Source organism: Carlito syrichta, unplaced genomic scaffold (assembly GCF_000164805.1).
Source record: "Carlito syrichta isolate Samal-C Ts95f unplaced genomic scaffold, Tarsius_syrichta-2.0.1 Scaffold274468, whole genome shotgun sequence".
Taxonomy (NCBI): domain Eukaryota; kingdom Metazoa; phylum Chordata; class Mammalia; order Primates; family Tarsiidae; genus Carlito; species Carlito syrichta.
In genome coordinates, this window is record NW_007218564.1 from 59473 (window position 1) to 83337 (window position 23865).

The 23865-nt window shown below is 34.0% G+C and overlaps 2 protein-coding genes across 3 annotated transcripts in view; one reads left to right on the forward strand and one right to left on the reverse strand.

Moving 5' to 3' along the window:
• CUNH4orf17 (chromosome unknown C4orf17 homolog) overlaps positions 1 to 2919 on the forward strand; it is a 43580-nt gene extending 40661 nt beyond the window's left edge. The window contains exons 8-9 of the mRNA XM_008052449.1: positions 1210 to 1253; positions 2720 to 2919. Coding sequence (XP_008050640.1) covers positions 1210 to 1253; positions 2720 to 2919 — 244 coding nt within the window. The remainder of the gene's footprint in view (positions 1 to 1209; positions 1254 to 2719) is intronic.
• Positions 2920 to 10877: 7958 nt separating this feature from the next.
• Positions 10878 to 23826, reverse strand: TRMT10A (tRNA methyltransferase 10A). Of its 2 annotated transcripts, none has more exons than XM_008052450.2 (8): positions 23713 to 23826; positions 19651 to 19860; positions 18956 to 19118; positions 18244 to 18315; positions 17111 to 17185; positions 15449 to 15598; positions 12512 to 12617; positions 10878 to 11286 (listed from the first exon to the last, which is right to left on the reverse strand). In XM_008052450.2, the coding sequence occupies exons 2-8, from the start codon at positions 19827 to 19829 to the stop codon at positions 11018 to 11020; spliced, it is 1014 nt and encodes a 337-aa protein (XP_008050641.1). In that variant the 5' UTR covers positions 19830 to 19860; positions 23713 to 23826; the 3' UTR covers positions 10878 to 11017. The 2 variants fall into 2 exon arrangements, with proteins under 2 accessions (XP_008050641.1, XP_021565391.1); XM_021709716.1 differs by having other exon boundaries at positions 19651 to 19841; positions 23713 to 23818.
• Positions 23827 to 23865: the final 39 nt, after the last annotated feature.

Here is a 23865-nt window from a genome sequence, read left to right on the forward strand (position 1 = left end):
AATATATATTTACTTGCTTTTATTTTTATGAATGTAATATGAGAAGTGTTCTCTATCTTATTGTTTAGAATATATTGGTTAGAACTACATCTCTACCTTTCTTTTTTTAAAAAAAGTTTCCTATCCACTAAAAACAAAACAAGAACAGCTACCTAGAAATCTAAGAAAATAAAGGTTTTTTAAATTTTAACTAAAACTAGAAGCAATTAAGGACACCAAAATTGTATTGTCATTGTTATTGTATATTTTGTTAAATATGTATCACACAGGTATCACTGTTTTGTGTAGAACAATGCAATACTAAAATAAATTGCTTCATTTAATTGTCTCTGATATATTCCTGAGAGCTTCTAGAAGGAAAAATAACTACTAAGGAAATTGAAAATTATTGCTAGATAGATTTTTCTTAAGCTCTGTAATTTCAATAACAGAAGAAAAGTACATATTGATGTATAACATCTTGGTGAAATAATGTGCGATAATTATTTAAACTGGGAGAAAAAAAATCTTGTTGGTTTTAAGATTAAAAGTTGGGCTGGGCACAGTGGCTCACACCTATCATTCAAGCACTTTGGGAGATTGAAGTGGCAGGATCACTTGAGGTCAGGAGCTGGAGACCAGACTGGAAAACACAGCAAGATGCCCATCTTTGCAAAAAGTGTAAAAAAAAAATTAGCCAGGCCTGTAGTTCCAGTTGTTCAGGAGGCTGAGGCAGGAGGATTGCTTGAGTCCAGAAGGTTGAGGCTGCAGTGAGCTATGATCATACCACTGCACTTCAGCCTGGGGGACAGTGAGAACTTGTCTTTAAAAAATAAAACATTAAAAGTTAAAATTAATTAAAAATTAGGTAAATCTTTACATTAGAGAAAAAATATATTTTAAAAACATAAATATGACACTTTAAAGAGGATTAAAACAGGAAAAAAATTGCTATTTTTCTCTACCTTAAAGTTTCCATAATATTAAAAACTGGGAGATAGCAAGAGTATTTCTCTACCTTAGTGACTAACATATAATATACTAGTTAAATAATTATTCAAGTAAGAAGAATTTTTAACTGAAAGGTAAATTTAACATTGTGTGCATTAAAAAATAAAGAATTATGATAGCTTATTTAAGATACATATACACTGAGCTTGTTGATGACAGTATAGTCTATAGAAAATGCTTGTATAGAATATTTATTTTTTCTTTCTTCAAATGATTTAGAGTGTCAAGTCAAGGATCTGAAGGAAATAAGGAAGTGCCAAAAGGTTAAGTACAGTTTGTGATAATTACTGAGTTGGTATAAGGAAACCAGTAAGTACTAACTACTTAGGGGATAGATTTTAAGGAACTGTGCTTTTAAAGAAAAAAATAGAAAAATACAATAGTGATTTCTGGCTCAACTCTGCTGAATTTCTCACAAAGATAAACTTGACATAAATGTGCCTTTTGTTTTGAAAGGCAAAATGCATGAACAGGGACAGAAACTCTTTGAGACGTAAAACAACAGGACAACAGGTACTATAGGTTTGGTTGTGCCAATTCAGTGAGAAGGAAAACCCTGCATTGACCTGACAAAAGGACAATGATCTCAGAGTTTTTGGTTATTTACAGTTTAACTGTCATGGAGCTAAATGATTTCACTGGGAACAAAGTCAACTAGGAAGAAGAGTAAAACAGCAATCACCCATTAGTGGGTGTCCTATGAAACCACTGACATGCTGTAAGAAAGAGCAGTTTCATGCCCCCACCAGAGGCCCAGCTCCTTCTACAGGAAGACTAGGGAGATTCAAGAATTGTGGAAAATCCTACTTTGGTCCAGGATAGTCCAAATAAAGCATCCTTGTAGCTTTGGCATCTTCTAGCTTTAAAACAAGCATAGCAATAATGACTGCAGAGCCACAACTATGAAGCCTGTCTATAAGCTATAAACAAAAATCTGTCTTGTTATTTCTACAAGTCCCCTTACACCAGGAATTAAATGTAGTCAGAGTTCCTTGAGGTCGCTTTAGACCTCAGAAGGTTCCATTGGGGTTAACCAAACCCAAAGGAGGGGCTCTATCTGCTAACAGGCAATAATAAGTATAGTATAGATATTAGAAAGTACTCCCTTACTCTGACTACAAGGGTAGCCTATTGTATCTGGTCTCTCCTATCGAACTCTTCATCCTAGGGCTATACAACCATGGCAGTAAAGGTTTCTTTTATTCAACTTTATGTCTTACCTGTAAGGCCCACATATATTTTATCATCTAGATACTTAAAACTTTTTTGCATGATAATGCCCAAATCATGCCTCTTTCTCTCCATCGTTGATATTTAGCATCTCGGCAAATCCCTATTCCTGCTTAGGTACAACTATGTAGGTCTTATGAGAACAATTAATTTGTTTTAACCTGTTTGTCTCTTCTCATGTCTCTCTGGGCCATAGATCTTCCTCCTTTCTCTCACACGTCCCCTCCTTGCCCACCACTCTTACCAGTCACCAACTGCATATCATTCCTACCAAAATAATATTTGCTTCTAAGAGTGAAAGAACACATCTTGCATGTTATAGAACAAATAACTCATTAAAGATGAGCAGGTGGTAAAGAAAAAAAAAGAATAAATTCTTTTATAAATTTTGGAACTTCATACAGCTTTTTTGTATATCATTAGCTACTAAAACATGGTAGAAGCTGTACTCAGTGTCTCAATTATGGTCTTATTTAGATTTTTTTTTTTTCTATTTCAGAGACTGAGCACAAGTCCCCATTGTTTCTAAGAAGAAATAATGTGAAAATACCTGTTGCAGAATATTTCAGCAAACCAAAGTCTCCTCCCAGGCCTAACCCTCAGGATAGTGAATCAGCAAAACCAATGCCAGCAAGGAATATAAGAGAATACAGTCTCAGTCCCCAAGGAGTATCTTATCCTTTCACATACCAAAGATAGAAGTTCTAGATGGGGCTAATTATTTCACAAACATAAGCTTCACATGTACAATATCAAATTCTTTGTTAAATAAATATTTTTAATATTAGGAATCAAGTGGTCCTCTTTATGGGGGTACATGTAAATCTCCAAACATCTGTATACTATGCTACAAATGAATACTAATGAAGACAATATTTCTATTTGTAGTTAATTTTAATATCATGTCTAAAAGAAATGTTTCCTTATATGCTACGTTTTCAGTCTTGCACTCTTAGTCTTAATATAGAAACATAGATCCCTGATATTAGAAAAATAATTCATAATCAGAATTAGGCAGTGACAGTTTGATACCTATCCCAAACTCTGTCTGAGGAAAAACAAAAACTAACAAAAAACTGAGAATTTTTTTTTCACTTTTAAATTTTTTATTTTAAAATTGTGGGGTGTAATTCGGAGTTAAGTATACAAATATTTACTGTGCAGGTACCCTTGTTGATGAGGTGTGCCCCCCTTCCCCAGGCAGTTTCCCACTACTGCCAATCCCACCTCCCCACCCCCCACACCCCCACAGTTTCCCACTACTGTCAATCCTTTTCTTATAGTATTATGATAGTTATTAAAGATCTACTTATGAGTGAGAACATGTGATACTCAGTTCTCTGTCTCTGTGAAAGATCACTCAAAAACTGAGAATTTTAACATGTGAGCTGACTTTTGCAATCTATAGTGTTTTGGTGTTGCTAAACTATTAGGGAAAAATGCTCAGCTTCCCTTCCCAAATAAAAGATATAAAAATTATTTCTAACTTATGAGCCAGAAAGAAACTAGTTTCCACTCAATTCTAATGATAAATACTAATAACCTTCTTAATATTAAATTTTTTGTATTTTTAAAATGAACTGCTCTTGGTCCATAGCTAGTGTTCTTTTAGTGTGTGACCGGATTCCATCTACCAGTAAACCAATCTTTTATTTAGGATGTTTGCATCAATATTCAAAATAGATACTATAAAATCTGTGTATGTGCATATGCATTTTTGTGTCCCACATGTGCATAAATCTTAATGATAACATTTATATTACACTTATTATGTGTCAGAAATCATTCTAAACACTTTTGACATAATTTATTTAATTTTCACAAAAACTATCTGAGGTAGCTACTATTCCTTTTTTTTCTTTCTTTCTTTTTTTTTTTTTTGAGTGGGAGTCTCACTTACCCAGGCTAGAGATGCAGTGGTATCCACACAGCCACTACCGCCTTGATTCACTGGGCTTAAGCAATTCTATCACCTCAACCTTCCAGTTAGCTGGAACTACTACATGTGTCACTAATGCCTGGCTAATTTTTTGATTTTTTGTAGAAACAAGTTCTCACCAAGTTGCCCAGGCTAGTCTCAAACCCCTGGGCTCAGGCAATCCTCTTGCTTTAGCCTCCCATAGTGGTGGGATTATAGCTGTGAGCTACCGTGCCCAGTCACTCATTTATTTAAATAAGAAAACTGAAGAACAGAGAATTGAACTCACTGAGATGTCATAACACATTCTGTTATTCAAATACAAGACTTCCCACATACAAGTCCAAAATGTGTGTTCTTAGTCAACAGACAACTTTTTTTTACTTGGTGATTTAGAGGTCCAGGATCCTTCCATCTTGTGGCTCAGTCATCACCTGGGACTTCATTGTCAGCTGTATCCAGCGAGTAAGAGGAAAATTAGTGAAGGAAAGTATTAATTCCTATTGCTGTTGTAACAAATTACTCCAACATATTGACTTAATGCATCATAAATTTATTCTCTTACAATGCTGGCGGTAGAGGTCTGAACTGGGTCTCACTGGGTTAAAATCAAGGTGTTGGCATGGCTGCATTTCTTTTGGAAGTCTTAAGGGACAATTTATGTCCTTATTTCCATCTTCTAGAGGTTATCCACATTCTTTGTTTCCAGGCTCTCTTCTGTCTTCAACGGCAATAATAGCCAGTCAAGTTGTTCTCATAACAAATTGCTCTGACACTGACTCTTCTGCCTCCTCCTTCCACTTCCAAACATTCTATGATTACATTAGGCCTGACTCTTATCCAGCTTATCCAAGATAATCTCCTTATCTTAAGGTCAGCTGATTAGCAATTTAGTTCCTTCTGCAATCTTAAACTTAAACTTACCGTGTAACATAACATATTCACAGGTCTCGGGGATTAGGAACTTTGAGAAGACATTATTCTGCTTTCCACAAGGAGAGCACATCTGCTTAAAGTCTTGGTCTTAAAATGATAAATACTTCTAGCCACATTCCATGGTTGAGAACTAGACTAGCTGAAAGGGAAGCTCCTTAAAAACACTTGAGTAGAAACCATTTTCCAATTACACCTATACTCCACTGAAAGGGAAATTAGATTTTGGTTGACAGTTAACTCCCTCTGACACAAAGGTTTAGTGATTGGCACAAAGTAATCTATATGCTTAACTACTAGATGCTACTGTTAGGTATTAAGATTATGCCTAATTCATAAAATTAATATAGCAGTGCACTCTTTCTCTTTCCTATTACAAAGAGGTTACAATAGCATTGCCAATTTCACTTCTTTAAACATGTGGTAAAATTCACCTATCAGACCATAAGATTTTGAGTTATGGGTGGTGGTAGCCCTTTGATAATTTTATTTCTCCTTTGGTAACTGGTCTGTTTATATTTTTTGTATTTGGAGGAGAGTCAATTTTAGAGATTTATATTTTCCTAGAAAATTATTCATTTTATCCAGGTTTTCAAGTTTATTTTCATAGAACTGAGACAGATTTATCTCAGAGTTTTTCTAAATCCTTGTTTATTCTGCAATCTCACTTTTATATATTTGCAATTTTGTTCTTGACTAAGTTAATGACTTTTTTACACTTTACTATCATTTTCAGAAAACCAGATCTTGGATTTATTTGCATGTTCAACAATTTTTCTGTTTCTAATTTCATTTTTAAAAAAATTTCTTTAGGTTCATCATTGTTCTAATGTCTTGAGTTGAATATTTTTAATATGTCTATATTGTCATTCTCACTTATTAGCGTGTTTTTAGGGTGATTAATTTTCCTCTAATTACAGTTTTAGATAGATCTATAGGTCTGATATGTAGTGTTATTATATCTATTTCCAAAATATTCTGTAATTTCAGATCTGATTACCTCTTTCATTCAAGATTAAAAAATTTTCTTTTTAATTCTAAGTAGTAATGTTTTTATCCCATCCCACCAAGTTTATTTTATAGTTTAATGCATTGCTATTAGAGAAGTTGCCTATTTAATTTCTATTTTTGGAAGTTTATTTTCCCTTGTGGTCTAATATGGTTACTTTTATAAACATTGAAACACTAGAAAGATCCATTTTTGCTTGTTTGTTTTCAGCCTATAGAACATCACTATCTGCATTATTATTATTACTATTATTTGAGTCAGGGTCTTACTCTACCACCCAGGCAGGAGTGTGGTGGCATAATCATGACAATCACAGCTCATGGCAGCCTGGACCTCCTGGGCTCCGGTAATCCTTCCTGAGTAATTGGGACTACAGGTGTGCACTACCATGCCAATTTTAAAATTTTTTTATTCATGGTAGAAAAATGGTTTCACTATGTTGCCCATACTGGTCTTGAACTCCTGGTCTCGAGCAATCTGTCAGCCTTAGCCTCCCAAAGTGCTGGGATTACAGGTGTGAGCCACCATGCCTGTTCTTCTATCTCCATTATTAATGATAGCATTTACATTTTCCATTTGTTCATCGTTTGTCCACTTGAGCTGTCAGAGGTTGAGAAATATAAAGACTTCATATACTGCTGTTTCTTATTTCATGTGATTTCCAAGGTTTTTTTCCCCAATAAATTTGAGTATTATGCTACCTACTGCATAAATATCAATAAGGGTTAGATCTTTACTAAGGAGTGCCTTCTTGACCATTACAATATGCCCTTCTTTGCCTTGATGACTTGTAATATGTTGGCCCCTATCCAATGTTAAGACTATGACTTCTGTCTTCCTTTTATTGGCCTGGTATGACTTTTTCTATTTATTTTCAACTTTGCTGAGTAGCTTTAAATACCGCATATATTTCTTTTTAAAAGCAATCTGAGTGGTATTTAGACCACTTAATTTGCTTATAGGACATACAGATTTTTGTCCTGTGTGGTTATTGTGTTTTATGTTAGCATTGTTTTTAATGCTTTTATAAATGTTTCACTAATAATCTGTAATTTCCTTGTTTTTAGTGAGTGTTCATTTGGTAATTTAGAAAGCTTACATTTAAAAAATCTTGTCTAAGTCTGGGTTCCTCAGAAAGTAGAGCCTAAAACAACAGCTTATATATAACACCCTTTTTTAGGGGAGGTGTTTTCAAGGGGGGAAAGAAACAAGGGAAATGAGGCAAGAAATGAGAGGAAGCCAATGCAAAAGAAAGTATTATTGAGTTAGCTACTGCTTAGTTTCAAACAAAATTGTTTGCTCAAATCTTAAGAGACAGAGTAAATGGAATAACATTCCCACTTTACATACAACATGGAGACTCAAAAAGGTTGGACAACTTGCCCAAAGTCACACAACTGACAGTGGCAAGGTTTGTTAAGCTTAGTCCAATTTCCAACTCTTTTCATAGATTCTGTCAATGTACTACCTCTGGTCTCTTCTTCACACTTATTAAATGACTACTATATGTTTGGCAATGAGCTGGGAAGAGATAAACATTTCTATGCTAATTGAGATAAAAGTTTAATGACTATTATACATCTTAATTATATTCCCTGACATTCTCTTTTCTTTTCTTCCTTATCTCACTTTATCTGTTGTTTGTGCTTGTTCGGTGCTCTCTGGACAACTCTTGCCTTTTATCTGTATCATCTCAGTGACCCTTTCCATCTATAAAGTGAAAGGGAGTATCACTTTACTTGGCAATTGTAATTGGTGGGTTTTATCACTGTTCATTTGCTTCCTACAAGACATTTCTTCAGTAGAATTGCTCTTATTTTCTTTTTCTCTTCTGATCATTTTCAAATGCTACAAGATGTCTGATCTCTGGAGAAGTGGACTGGAGAATGGTTCTTTCCTTAAGTTTGCTTTATGATGACTGTAGGTTATCAACAAAATTCAGTCTGAGGAAAACCTATATTTCAGCACACATACATCCTTTTGATGCATTTATTTAAGTATTCACTGAATTCTCTAATGTTCCAATACAAGTAACTTTAATACTTCCTGGTTTTAACTAATAAGGAATCTAAATAAACCAAAACAATGTTGAGAGAAAATGATATATTAAAATGAGCAAAAGGCTTAATAATATTTTTAAAACCAAATTTTTAAATACCTCAAAAATTAGTTATATCCGTGGTAATCTTTACCTTCTTGCCACCAGCAACCTACATAAGATATGGGCTTTTAGTGGATAGAATTGTGTCCCTTCAAAAGATATGTCAAGTCCTAACATCTGATACCTGTGAATGTGATCACATTTGGAAATAAGGTCTTTGCAGATATTATAAGTTAGATAAAGTCAAAATAGACTATGATGAGACCTAATCCAATGTTGGTCTCCTTATGAGAAGAGGGATTTGATTATGTACACGGACACAGAAGACATGGGAGTAAGACCAAGTAACAACAAAGAAAAACTGGAGTGATGTAACTACAAGCTAAGGAACATCAGGAATTGCTGGAACCACCAAAAGCTGGGAAGAGACTAGCAAGTAGTCTTTCCTAGGGCCTTCGGAGGAAGAATGGTCCTGTGGCACCTTGATTCTGGACCTTATAGCCTCTGGAATTGTTGGAAAATAAGTTTCTGTTGTTTTAAGTCACTCAGTTTGTAGTGATTTGTTATGGCACCCTTAGGAAACAATTACAGGATTTTTTATAATTAATAAAAATTAAATGATGTAATGCCTATAATGATTTTCCCCCTCCTTCAATAATTAAATAAGGCTCTATTCCATATGAAATAATTTAATTAAAAGGCATAATATTTCATGCTAGGAAACCATATTTACTCAGAAAAAACTAAACCTTTGAAAAACACAACTTAAGACACAAACTTTATTATTTTAGAATTGTAGGGTTTTTCTTTTTATATATATATATATTTATTTTAACGATGTGGAGTACAATTTAAGGACTTTTTTTATTTATATACCTCACTCACAGACTTAAAATACTTAAAATAAATATGTATAATTGAGCCGGGCTCAGTGGCTCAGCCTGTAATCCCATGCTTTGGGAGGCTGAGGTGAGTGGATTGCCTGAGCCCACGGGTTCGAGACCTGCCTGGGCAATTTGGCAAGACCTCATTTCTACAATAAATCAAAAAATCAGCCAAGCATGGTAGCGCACACCTGTAATTCCGGCTACTCGGAAGGCTGAGGCGGAAGGATCGCCGAAGCGTAGTGGGTCGAGGCTGCAGTGGCCAGGAGCGGCCACTGCACTCCAGTCTGGGCAAGAGTGAGACTCCAACTCAAAAACAAACAAACAAAAAATACATATAATTGAATAAGAATAAAACAACAAAAAGAGACAATGAACATCAATAATAAACCCAATAAACTTTCTACTGTATGTGTGTGTACAACCTACATATACATTTAAATCTTATGCAAAAGCAAAAAATATCTTCTTACAAAGTTTAAAGAACTTTTTTATATCATTTAACTTTTCAAGGAGTTTTAAAAATTCACAAAACAGAAGTAAGAGAAAACAAAATATTCTTCCAATTTCAATATTCTGTATAGCACCTCACTTTCTCCAGTTTATTTCTGCATAAGTTACATATGTTAGTATGTAGCTTATACATAAGTTATTTATTTTTTAAATATAACTTTTATATGTTTTAAAAGAGGAAAAGAATAGCAACTTATTTTATCCAAACTCAGTGAAGGTTCCTAAAATCTTACTTTAGTTGTGACTGGGAAAAATCAATCACTTTACCTTAAACATTTAATGGCTCTACAATTACTGGTAGGAAACCAAAACAGTTCCCTTTCACACTGTCCTCCCTTGCCGATGTTGCCATATAAGTGTTTAGTTATGGATTTTTGCACTTCAGTAAACTCAAATTTCTCTTAGTGTACTCAACACAACAATTCACATAAACAATACAGATATATGGCAAATCAACCATTATTATAATCAATCAATTATTAACTAAGAACCATACACAATGTGGACAAACAGATGTAAATACAATTATATACATATTTACAGACACATATCTTTACATTAGTTTGGATATTATTATATAAGAGGATGCAAATACAAACCCAAATTTTATTCATCTTAAGAGCCAACAAATATTTTATTTTTTAAAATTTATGAAAAAAAAGAGCTGCTAAGAGCTGCTTCATTTTAAATTCAGGTAAGGACAAAATAGATCTTTTAATAGTAACAGCCTTATAAAATAATTTAGCCTGCAAAAAATCAATTTTATTATTGAAATAATTAATTATCATTTTAAGAAGAAAATGCATTAAAAAGATTCTCAACACTTCAGTGATTACTTCAGAATCATGAAAAAGCATCACAAAGGAACAGATACAGCCTCCATAGTCCAAGACAAATGAAATGCTGAACCTATCAAACAGATGCTCCTTTCTAAAATTACTATATTTCTTTAAAGTAACTAAATTGAATATAAAAGCTGAAAATAGAGGGTAATCTCCCATACACAACATTCTGGCTGATGTACAGGATATTTATAAATATCTGCCCCCACATATAAGTAGGTAATAGATCAGAAAGACATCGATATGAACATAAAATAATAAAACTGAAAGGTCAGAAGGCACATTCTAAAGAAAATACAATAAATGAAAGAAAATGAAAATATACTAATAAAGTAAAATTCTCTAGAAACTACTATTTGAGGCTTACAAAACTTAAAATAAAAACCTACATATACATTTAAATCTTCTTATGCAAAAGCAAAAAAATATTTTCTTACAAAGTTTAAAGAACTTTTTATATCATTTAACTCTACAAGGAGTTTTAAAAATTCACAAAACAGAAATAAGAGAAAACAAAATATTCTTCCAATTTCGATATTCTATATAGCACCTCACTTTCTCCTAATTTTTGTTAAACTAAAAGGAAAGCAGTTAACATTAATGTGGTAGAGAGTTCACCATAGATTCAGTGTTATTTTCCTTATCCTGCTTTTCTTCTTCATGTGATGAAGTCAGTTCATTTCTGCTATATTCTTCCTCACTGGAATCACTGTCCAAACCACCATCCACCCCAACACACAATATGTCATGAGAAGAACTTTCACAGGCTTTATCTGTGGGAACCGCTCCTTTCCTTTGAGGCAATATAGTAAAAAATGCTTCTTGCCAGTCTCTTGTTTCCAGGTATTCCAGAATGATCTCAAACACTGCAATAAAGACAACCACCATACATTCCTTAGCCAAGATTCCCACAATGCTGAACACTCTTATTTAAATGCATTTGCCTTGGTGTTAAGAGTACTAGTTTGTCCTAATAACTACTTAGTTCTTACCTCTTCCTACTATTGGCTGTCAGGACCAGTTTACCCCCAAGGCACTCAAGCCTGGTACCTCCAATCTAGCTTTTCCTCAGTTCTTAAGCACTCAGAAATTAAAGTGTCTCTTGTCAATTATAATCAATAGACAGGACATTTTAGGTTTCCTTCCTATTTTTTAGCTTTTCAGTCCTTTCACTTCTTTAACCTTTATGTGCTAACGTACAATTAGGAAAAAAAAAAAGGTTAGCATTCATCTAAATTTCTTCTACCTTTCCTATAAAGACCCACTCACTCTGAGGAGCTCCTGGCCTGCTTTTTTTACATTAGTAAGAAGAATATCAACACGGTCTCCCAAGCATTCTCACTTCAGCACACTGCTAAAGGGTTAATTTAGATTACTTTGTGGAAAAGTAATTTTCATTCTATATTAATTGTTTCAGAAGAAGTTAATTCCATGAATCAATATCATTTCTGTAACTCCCTAGACCTGCTATATAGAAAGTATTCATCATATAAAAGGGTTCAATAAATAGCTGTATATCCAACTAAAATCTCATCTTTAAAAATTTAAAGACGCAAAGTCCAGGCAAAAACTTAGGTCTAAGAATGTCTATTCCAATATTAGTTAAGACAGTAAAAATTTTTTTAAAAATTAACAAAACAGAAATAAGAGACTGACATATAGGAGAATGGTTAAATTACTGTATATTCAAATGATGGAATATTACATAATCATTAATAATCATTCTATGACATGGAAAAATAAAATAATAAATGGGGGAAAATATACCAGGTTTATAACAACATATGTAATAAAGTAAGAATTCAATTATGTTATAAATAGTAATATACATGCATAGGAAAATTAATGAAAGGAAACATCAAAAAGTTAACACCTAGTATATTGTACACAAGGTTACAGCTAATATTTTAATACTTTGTACATTTTCAAAATTTTCTAAAATATGCATTATTTCTCTTATTTAACAAATTATAATTGGTTATCTTTTATAATTTTGTCCCCACAAGGTGCAATATTTTTCACTTGTCCAAATATTACATGTAGTATTCTTTCTCACTCAGGTATATTTTCAGTTTACCCTTTATTGCTTACCATGATTAACTGCCAAAACTTTTCGACTATTCATCTTTACAAAATTTCCAAGGGGTAGCTGTGCATGATCAATTCCATAATCTGATGCTTGTTTATATGTGATTCCCTAAAACAAAGACATTATGACTTGGACTAGAACATTAAATTATTTAAAGTCTATGACAGTATACTTTTTAGAAAAGTCTGTAATTAATAGAATATCACCTAAAGAGGGCATGTGTGTGACTGCTAATTTGGAAACATTCTCTTGACAGTAAGTATAGTCAGAATGTTTACAGCATTTATTTTAACATCTTCAAATTACAAATGAGAGAAGGAAAGACATTGTTTCCTGTCAGATGCAAAGTTCCTCAGTAGCAGAACCACAAGAAAAACCTGGTTCACGTGTCTCCTCACTCAAATACCTTTTCACCATTCCACCCTGTCTTTCTCTTAGTTTAATTTAAGAGTCATGCACTGCATAACAAAGTTTCAGTCAACAATAGAATCCATGTTCCATGGTGGTCCCATGAGACTATAGTGCAGCTGAAACATTCCTGATGTCTAGTGAACTCATAGCTGTTGAAACATCAGAGCACATTACTCATGTGTTATGAGTACTCATGTATCATGTGTACTTACTACAGACACATGAGTAATTTGTGGAAGCAAACCCCCTGTGTTGCGGTCGTATAAAAGTACAACACATACAATTATGTACGGTAAATAATACTTGATAATGATAATATATGACTATGTTACTGGTTATGTATTTACTACACTATACTTTTTATCATTAGAGTGTTCTCCCCCTACTCACTAAAAAAACAAAACAAAACCCCAGTTAACTGTAAAACAACCCCAGGCAGGTCCCTCAGGAGGTATTCCAAAAGAAGGCATTGTTATCACAGGAGATGACAGCTCCATGCATGCTACTGTCCTGAAGACCTTCCGGTGGAACAAGATGTACAGGTGGAAGATAGTAATATCAATGATCCTGATTTATAGCTTATAGGGTAAGAATATAAAGAAAGAAAAATATTTTGTATTGCTGTATTGTGTGTTTGTATTTTAAGCTAAGTGTTACTAGAAAAGAGCCAAAAAGTTAAAAAAAATTTTTTAGGTTTATAAAGTAAAAAAGTGATCGTTAAGCTAAGTTTAACTTTTTATTGAAGAAAAATTATAAAAATAAATTTAGTATAGCCCAAATTTGCAGTGTTTGTAAAGCCTACAGTAGCATACAGTAGTGTACATTAATGCCCTAGGCCTTCACAGTCACTCACCACTCACTCACTGATTCACCCAGAACATTTCCAGTCTTGCAAACTCCGTTCATGTTAAGTGCCCTATACAAGTATACCATTTTAAAATATACCATATTTTTACTGTACCTTTTTATATTTAGATATGTATAGATACACAAATATCTACCATTGCACTGCAATTGCCTACAGTATTCAGGACAGTAACATGCTGTACAGATTTGCAGCCTAGGAGCAACAGACTATAACATATAGCCTATGTGTGTAGTAGGCTATACCACCTAGGTTTGTGTAAGTATACTCTATGATGGTCACATGATGAAATTGCCTTATGATGCATCTCTCAGAACATATCCCTGTCATTAAGCACTGTATTGACTGTACTCAAGCTGAATTCCTAGGAAGGCACCATCACTCTTTCCACACGTGTAAAAAAAAATAAAATAAAATAAAAACCATTGTTTCAATTATATAACACTACTTTACACAAATAACAAATTAAACTGAAACTTAAGCTAAGAAGTTATAAGTAACTGCTTATTAATTTTATTTTTCTCTTTCTTTCAGTAAAAAAAAAGTTGAATGTGAATTTCATCTCTTCTAAAAATTAAAATTCTAACCAGAACCGAAATGGTCAAAAGACAGAGTATAGGTGAAAGGAAAGCTCAATTTCTCAACTGATGATTTACCTATTTGAGGGGGTAAATAATAATAGATTGAAGCAGGTGCTTTTGAAAACAAAATTATTTTAGTTTAGAGAAACATATATATGAGAAAAAAAATCGTTCTATATAAATAACAAAACAGGACTTTTCCACTAAGAAAACAATAAAAAGGCTAAAAACCATTTTGACAAAATCCCCTATGATGCTCTATAGCTGTCAGATTGATAGCCACATGTGACTACTTAAATTTAAACTAATTACTTCAAATTTTTAAAAATTCAGGTCCTCAGTTATCCTGTACACATTTCAAGTGCTCAACAGCCACACAGCTACCATACTAGGCAGGCAGATATGAATATTTACAACCTTTGAAGACAGTTATACTTGCACAGTGCTGCTTTACAAGATTAAGGGATTACTTCACATTCTTCTGCTGACAACTCCTCAGATACTTAGTAAATGTGTTTTTCCCTTATCTGGGTTGAATTTAGCCTGCTGCAAAGTAGCTGGCCAAGTACAAAATGACGTTTTCTTTTAGAAAGCACATTTCCCTAATTTTTCATCTGAATAAGGGTATGGGTGAGAAGACAGAAAAGTACAAATATACGAGAATAGAAAAAACATCCCATGAAAAGCACAATTTAAGCACCCCAGTTTAAATTTCAATTGCTTAGCAACTGATGAGCAGCAGCATCTTCTACCAATACAACACAATGTTGAAGCACACAGACTCTGGAAGAATCTGCCTGGTTTCAAATACCTGCTTTGCCACTTGCTACTACTGATTTTAGACTTAGTTTCTCTGTGCTTCAAATTCCTAATCTGTAAAATGTAGATAACGATAGCACTGACATCACTGGGTAGTGAAGATTAAGCAAGCTAATTCATGGGAAGTACTTTGATTAGCTAAAAAGGTGACTGAAATATAGTAGGCGCTCAGTAAAGATCAGTTCTCTTTAGTGTTATTTTCAGGAAACTCTGAAATATCGATTTTAAGTATAAGCAAAGCAAAAATAAAAACGTAATAAAACCTTGTGATGGTTGTGATCTACTAATCCTCCAATCACATAGGCCTTTGATTCATCTAATTCCTTCAGTACATTAGGTGAATCTGATGTAAGATAAATCAAGTCTTCTTTTTTTATGAGTTCACTATAGTGCTCTCGTTTGATGTGGATATCCTTTAAGACACAAGGGGAAAGATATTACTAATTATTAGGATTTTGTGAACAAAATTGGCTAAAAATAATTCTTCTTTTCCCAAAACCCATCCAAGAACCTCTGAAATGAAGTCTGAAGGAATATGATTACAATTTACTATTTAGAGCTGCTAACCAATTCCTTTCACCCTGCACCTTGATCATATAAACAACCTCTTAATTTTCTTTCCCTGTTGGTGGCCTCAGAACCCATCAATCTACTTCCACACACTGATGGTGGGCTCACTTTCTAAAAACACTGCTTTCAATGTTTTATTTTTTTTTGTAGGATAAAAATCCTAACTCCTTAACTTAGTAACTCTTTCCTCAATATGGCATTAAACTACTTTTCCAACTTTATGTCTGTTCCAACAAAACAAATGCATTTTTACTGCTACGTTTGCTCACATTGTTCTCCAAAGAATGCCTTCTCCAATTACTTCTTCTCCATCTACACAAATCATCAAAGTTATAATTATAGATTTAATTAATTCTTAGAAAATTATTTCTTAGAAAAATAGGCATGTACATAGGATTTGGTAAATACATTGTACTTAAAAACTTAGAAAGTCTTTGAAAACATTTCATAGTATAGATTATTAATAAAATAAATACTGCCATTATGGAATTAGTGAGTATAAAAGAGAAAAATCTGTCACTGAGAGAACTGACTTGGAGAAAGGAATAAAAGTATAGGGATAACCCAGTACATCTCTGAATAGGATAGTTCCTCAGGGACCAGTACCAATTCAATGTATTGAGTCATCTTAAATAACAACAATCTTAAGAACAACATCTTAAGAACAATCCAGTCCAACAGAAAAAAAATGTGAGCCACATATGCAATTTCAAATCTTCTAATAGCCACAATAAAAAAGAGAAAATAGGTGAAATTACTTTTAGCAATATATTTTATTAACACAATATACCCAAAATGTTATCATTTTAACTTATAATAAATATCCTAAAAATTGTCTAGGAGATATTTTACATTCTCCTTCTTTCTGTGGTACTGAAATCTAGCATATATTTCATATTCATAGCACATCTCAATTTATAATTCAGATGTCACATTTCAAGAGTTCAACAGCCACAAGTGGTTAGTGACCACATATTGGACAGCACAGATTTAAAAGAAACAGAACGCAGGTATACTTCCAAAATTTAGAGTGATTTCACTTTCACAGATAATGTATAGCATATATTTAGTTTGCTAGGAAGAAATTATATAAAGATCTTTAAAATGATTTCTTTTTTTAAAATGTTTTAAAATTGGCAGTAAAATAGCAGATAAGATTTAATGAGACAAAGTGCAAACTAAAAGACATCTCCCTCTCTTCTTCAGCTTCTCTCCTTTGTAATCTTATACAGTGATACACAAGGACTGGAGATTGCTGTATTCAGTAGGATTATATAGAATTTAGGTACAAAATGTAGACCATTAGAGGCATAAAAATACTTGGAATTATGTGAGAGTTGATCTGTTTTAATTACCTTCCAGTTGACCCATCCTTTGTCATTTTCATCCATGTTCTTTTTCAGCTGGCCTCCATGGCTTGTCAAGTAAAACTGATAAAAGATTTGTAAGTACAGAAAATGGTCAGTTAAGTCTAATATTCCATTTCCCTTATCTACTCATCTATCACTAATGAAACACAAAATATATTTATTCTCATGGATCTAGAAAAAAGTAATTTGTGACATGTTTTAAGCATTCAATAAACTGTGGTAGAACTGACATGATTTGTGTATCTCATAACTCACTAGCTTCAGTACTCCACCTATATTTTCACGTCTCTCCCAAGTCATTATAATCTACCTTTACCTTATGATCACTTTTCTGTAAACTCCCTGCTTCTATGTCAGGTTCCCACTCCCTTAAAGTCTTTTATAATTTTTCTTTGGTTCTAAACTCTGACACCTATTTAAGTCTAAATCAAGAGTGAAAAGGGGCCTATTACAGATAAAAATGAGGATATAAGGGCCATCACAGACATGTGATATAAAATTATGAAATATATAAAATACAAAAAATATAAAATTACTGGTTGCTGCTTCTTAATGTCAGTGAGCCAAAGTTTTTAGGTCACCTAGAATTAACAAGAAAGATCCTAATCTTAACAGCAGCCAACTAGTCTCCCAAATCACTTCCTCACCTCAGCTTAAGAAACGCCTTTCAAAATTATCAGTGACTTAAAAGGGAACTAAAATCCTTTAAGTAGACACAGCCTGTACAACAGGTATCACAGCACATCATCAGGTAGTGTCAGCTGCAGGCACTGTTTTCCTCTTCAACCTCCCTCTCATGACAGGAAGGAACAAAAAACTGAGAAACTGGTATGAAAATATGTATGTATCCTATAATGAAGACATTAAACTACACAGCAGTGTACTCACCAATGTGTACAAGACTCATGATAATAAGAAAAAGTGTGCCTAAGAATCACTTATGTAAAAAGATGTTTTAAATATTTTGTTTTATTTTTATAGAAAAAGAATACATTCTTCAAACAGACATCAAACAATATTATCCATAAGACTCTTGCAAAGGCAGTTGGAATTATCTAAGTCTTCTGCCATGGAAAATGTAAAAGAAAACTGGAGTCTTTTAAATTCTTCAGACATACCTGCACAGGATGCAGTGCCCGTCGGTTTTCTGAATAACATCGTTGAATCTGCCTATGAAGTTTCTTAATGTCCTATAAAAGAGTGCAATTTTTAAAGCAAAGTTATAAAAATCATCTATGGTCATTCCACTTAAGATTCCAGGATCTTAAAGGAATAGAATAAGCAGAAGAAATGACTAGATAGGCACAATTTTTCTTTTTAAATACAAAGCCATTCTGAGAATTTTCATTTTATTTCCTTACATGCTAACAAAATTACTATAAGTTAATACTCTGTCAGTGACCCATTATTTCATATTTTATATTTATTTAAAATGCTAGTTCAGGAAACATCTAATCTCAAGAGACAATACCAAAATACCTCTGTTAGAGCCATACTATTATAACTTTCATTCCTTACCAATGATACTGGTAAAACTCCACAAGTCTTTATGACTAATATGTATTTATTCACTTTTATCATTTAACTATGAAGTGTAGGTGTGTCTCGCTCATCTACACATATATACACATCCTATACATAAATATACTATATATGTCAAAGCAATTTACTAGCTAATTTAACTTAGGTGCCAGAGATTTTGAAAAACTTGGTTTAAGATGCATGCTTGTATATACACTTATATCAAATACACATTTGATATTACATATAAAATAAGAATGATTCAGACTAGTTCACCCACAGGATTTTTCTGACAATGATTCATGATACCTTTAATACCATCAAGTCGTCAAAACTACAATCTATGATAAGGCGCAAGGTACTGTGAACAACATGTCTCCGAACACGTTTTCTGTCATTTCCGTCTGAGTTTGATTCCAGTTGACACTGTCGCTCTAGTTTTTTTCTCTTGCGTTTTTCTTTCCGCTTTTGTCTAAAATTAGCAATTGAAATAACTTTCTGTTATTTGTAAATTCACATAGTCACAAGACTTTTTGAAATGAACAATTTAAAAAAAAATTATTAGGTTGAGCCATATGAAACTGCCACTTCTGTGACCATTCAAAAATGGTCAAGTATTAGCAGTTTTATATAGTACATCTAAAAGTTTTAGATAGGGAGGAAATGAGTTTACAAAACAATAAAACTTTCTATGTAAATCTTCACTATACAATAGTTTCATTTATTACTGGCATCATACTATCCCTAAGAAAACCTCATAAATACTGAATTTGAATGTTATGATGAATTTTACTTTGATCATTCACCTTCTACATAATCTTTAAGCAACATTTATACGGCATAGACAAAAAGCAAAATAAAATTGTCAAAAAAAGTTTACATACTTTTACTCTAATTTACATAAACTTTTTGGCAATTACTTTTAATATGGCAAAGGGCTATGCAAGTTCTAATATTCCAGGTTTTTGAATAGGGACAGTGCACACACATTTTAAAACACATACTTGCGGAGTTCTCGTTGTTCTTCCCACTGTTTTTGTCTTATTAGTTTTTTCATTTGTCGTTTAGATATTGGCTCAACCCCTAACTTTGGCTTCTGGCTCGCTTCTTGATCCTCACTTAAGTCTTGCTTTTTATCAACAATAGAAGTCTCAATAAATGCTGGCAACATTTCAGATGACATTATTTGGTGCCTCTGAAAAACTGAAAAGCAACTTTTGACATCAACAAGTAATTTACAAACACCGAAAAAGTAAAAAAAAAAAAAAAAAATTCGAAATGACCAATAGATGCAATTAAAGTTCAACCATAACAGTGTTTAAATAGAAATGAAAATACAGACAATTCAATGTCATTTATTGACAAACACCATTTAACATCAATTAAATATCATCATTGACAATGTTGGTAAAGGTCTAAAAAAATGTGGTGTTTTCATATACTATTGGTTGTCATATACTATTGGTGGTCGTGATACAATACCGATATATGTTTCAAAAGCTTTAAAACATCGATACCCTTTGACTCAATTCATTTCCTTAGAATAAATTTCTGTAAATGAATCAGAAATGTACACAAAATTGTGCACAAGATTATAAGCATTGCAGAATTACTTTTAACAGCAAAGTTAAAAATTCCTTGAATGTCAGTAAAAGATTAAACGATTACATTTCATCTATAACACGGTCCAGGAACACTAAGCAGACAGTAAAACTCGGTGTTTCTAAGATTATTTAGTGATGAACGGAAATGGTTATGATAAGAAAATCAAAAAGTAATTGAACCAATTGAACAGAAAGTAATTACAACCAATTGTTTTTTAAAAAGCATATTCATAGACATGTTTAATTTTTACTCATGATTTTCTGCATTTTCTAAATTTTATAAAATGAAAATATATTTTCATCAAAACAAAAAATACTATTTTAAAAGAGAGCTGGAAAGTACTTTTTTTGTAGTCTTCTTTAATGTAGAATGAAGGGAATTACAAAAAAAGAACTGACTTAAAATAAAATCAATAATCAGGAAATTCACTCTACACAAATTAAAAATAATAGAGCAATTTGAGATGACTTTAAAATAAATTTGGTTGTAATATATCAGAGAGATCAAAAAGGAATAAGAACCATAAAAACAAAACAAAGTTGTGACATAAAAGCAGGCATTAAAAAAAGCAAAATAAGAAGCCATGAAAAGAATCAATTTGAAAACTAGGAAATGAAGACATAACAATTCAATAAATGATACAAACTCCAGATTACCTGGAGTCCAAGGTCATTGATGAACTACCTGACAATCTGACATGGGAAACAGGGGAAAAGAACAAAAAAATAATATGGAGGAGCACTTATGACTTGAATAAAAGAATGAAAGAGATATAAGAAAAAAGGTAATTAGAAATAAATGTACAGACTGAAGATGTCCCTTTTAAAAAAAATTTAGATAGAAGAGATTGGAAGTGGGGGAAGCTCAGTAAGACTAAAAAGATTTGAAGGAATAAAATTTAAATATATGTATTTTCATCCCCAAGATCACTTTTATTTTACTTCCTTTCCGTACACAGTACAATAAATAACATTCAGCAATGCAATAAATAACATTCAGCAATGCAAGTATCCTGGTGGATAAAACATATCAAACTAAACATAAAAACCTAAAAGAACAGTTAAAACGAACAGTCAACAAACTGCTGTCTTAAAAAATAATCAATATTATTCCAAGAGAGCACATTTCTGTTTATTGATGGCAATGTTTTGGGCTAGTGCCCTATTTTGTTCAAAAACTGCAAGTGTTCATTAGCTCTATCATGTGAAATACTTTTTCAAGCGATGCAATGTTTTATAGTTCATGTACACCAGGGGGAGCAGTTGCCTTTTCAACCTAGGAAGTCAAGTTAAATTTAACTTGACCTATCACAATATATGGTAATGTTTTAAACAGCTTATCAAATACAAGGAAAGGTCATGAGCTAGCCAACAGTGTTGTCGTTCTCGTGGTCGTCATCATCATCATAATTTTTTAGTTATTCCCAATTAAGAAAATGTACCCTACTAAGTGAATTTTTTAGGCTTTATATAAGGTGGATATACTGAAATATGAATAAGTACACTACAACAAAATGTTAGCTTGATATAAATAATTGCTTATGGTTTAACTTACAAAGATACCTACCAATTTGTACTGTTTGTACAATACAATAAGTATAATGCAGATATACACTGCACTATTGACTAGCTAGTTCAGATTACCTGTTAAGCAAAATATGACATTTTACTAGGTATACTTGCTAATTGTTTTAGTTTGGGCAAAAACTATAAAATCTGTATGGCAGGGCATTTTCATTCCTTCCTCACATGCATTGATGCTCACAGTACATTTTCATTCATTTAACCAAGTTTAACAAGTGTTTAAGAATGGTACTTAGGACCGGCAGGGTGGCTCACGACTGTAATCCCAGCACTTTGGGATGCAGAGGCAAGAGGATTGCCTGAGTCCAGGGGTTTGAGACCAGTCTGGGCAACTTAGCGAGACCTCATCTCTACAATAAATAAAAAAAATTAGCCGGGCATTGAAGCACGGGCCTGTAGTTCAGGCAGGCTACTTGGAAGGCTGAGGAAGAAGGATTGCCATAGCCCAGCAGGCAGGTCGACGCTGGGACGCTGGTGTGGCGGTGAGCATGTCACTGCACTCCAGCCTGGGTGACAGAGTGAGACTCCAACTCAAAAAAAAAAAAAAAAAAAAAAAAGCGGGGCCTGGTGGTGCATGCCTGTGATGGTTCCAGCTACTTGGAAGGCTGAGGCAGAAAGATCACCTAAGCCCGGCAGGCCGAGACTACTACTCCAGAGGGCGACAGAGTGAGACTCTGACTCAAAAAAAGAAAAGAAAAGAAAAAGATATTTTACAGTAACTATAGAAATATTTGTGTGCAATTTTACTTTAGCATAAAACTATAAACTTGTGGGCTCGTTTATCAGATTATAAAGCCAAAAACTGGGTAAAGATGATTAAGGCTATTTGGTGTGGACAGAATGCACACATAAAAAGGTATCTCAATTTCAATCTTGTATTTCTATTTCTTAGCCCAGTTTAAGGCAAGAAAGACATGACACACATTATCAATCAGTGAAGACCCAAAGAACAAAAAAAGTTTTAAAAACTTGCATAAGTTTTACTGAATGAGATAAAATAAATAGTCTTCCAGAAAGACCCAGGCGAATGTTGGCATAATTTCAGAATGGAAGTAATGACCTGACAGTGATGGTGAAGGAATATGCTTTTTAAACCTGCTGGCTAAGCCTGCAATAGCGAAATCCCTTTGTTCAAATGCCAAGCCATTAGGACGGAGGGTTGGGATGGAAAGGGAAGAGGAGACTGTTTTAAAGTGACAAAGTAATTTGTCGCTGTCCCCCTTATATCTCAGGGGGACAATATCCCGAATTTAAAGTATTTCACTGGTATCATGCAACACTTCGATCTCTTAAGATTATCCCCAGCTAACCAACATGGGGCTAACAGCACCTGCAGCAACCTCCCCTCGGGAAACCTACATCCCCAGAGCTCCGCCACGCCAGCCCCCAGTGGGAGGAAGGAGGTGAGGCAGGTTTAAGGAGGCAAAACGGCTGCCCAGAGGCTCCAGGCACCAAACGGCAGAGCCACAACTCAATTCAGAGTCCAGATTTCCCATTCATCCTTTGCAAACTCACACTCTTCCCATAATAGGGATCGGTTCCCGCCCCCTAAAACCAACGCTTCTAGAACGCTCCCGGCAGCTGGCGGGCAAAGCCTCGCACCCTCCCCCTTGCAGGGCACCCGCCTATGAATGCACGCTGGAGGCGGGATTAAACTGCGGCCGGCAAACCAGAAAGCGACTAGGCAGGTCTTGGGGCGAGCCTTTTTATGACGTCATTTCCGTCGTGAACGGCGGCGCGGCAGCCACCTCCACAGCCCCCACCCCCCATTCCCGGAAGCCCTTGTTGCCAGTCGAGGGCGGCAAGGCACGCGCCCCTTTAACGCCCAAAGGATATCAAAGTGCGGGCCCGCGCAAGCCGCAGCACCAAGCGACTTACCGAGCTGAGGTGATGATAGGGAACGGGAGAGCTCGCACAGAAAGCCTTTCAGGAGTGGTGTCGATACCGCCCACGAATCCTTCTTCAGAAACTTCAACTCCCAGAGGCAAGGCGGTAGTTGCACCGTGGAAGCTACGAAGCATGCGTCTTACG

What these genes read in the sequence shown, in the direction of transcription:
- TRMT10A (XM_008052450.2), bottom strand. Translation starts at nt 19,829, where the DNA reads ATGTCATCTGAAATGTTGCCAGCATTTATTGAGACTTCTATTGTTGAT. An exon ending in GAACAACGAGAACTCCGCAA is followed by an intron (nt 19,119 to 19,650) that starts GTATGTGTTTTA and finishes TGCTAATTTTAG; the next exon opens with ACAAAAGCGGAAAGAAAAAC. An exon ending in TAGATCACAACCATCACAAG is followed by an intron (nt 12,618 to 15,448) that starts GTTTTATTACGT and finishes TCTTTGTTTTAG; the next exon opens with GGAATCACATATAAACAAGC.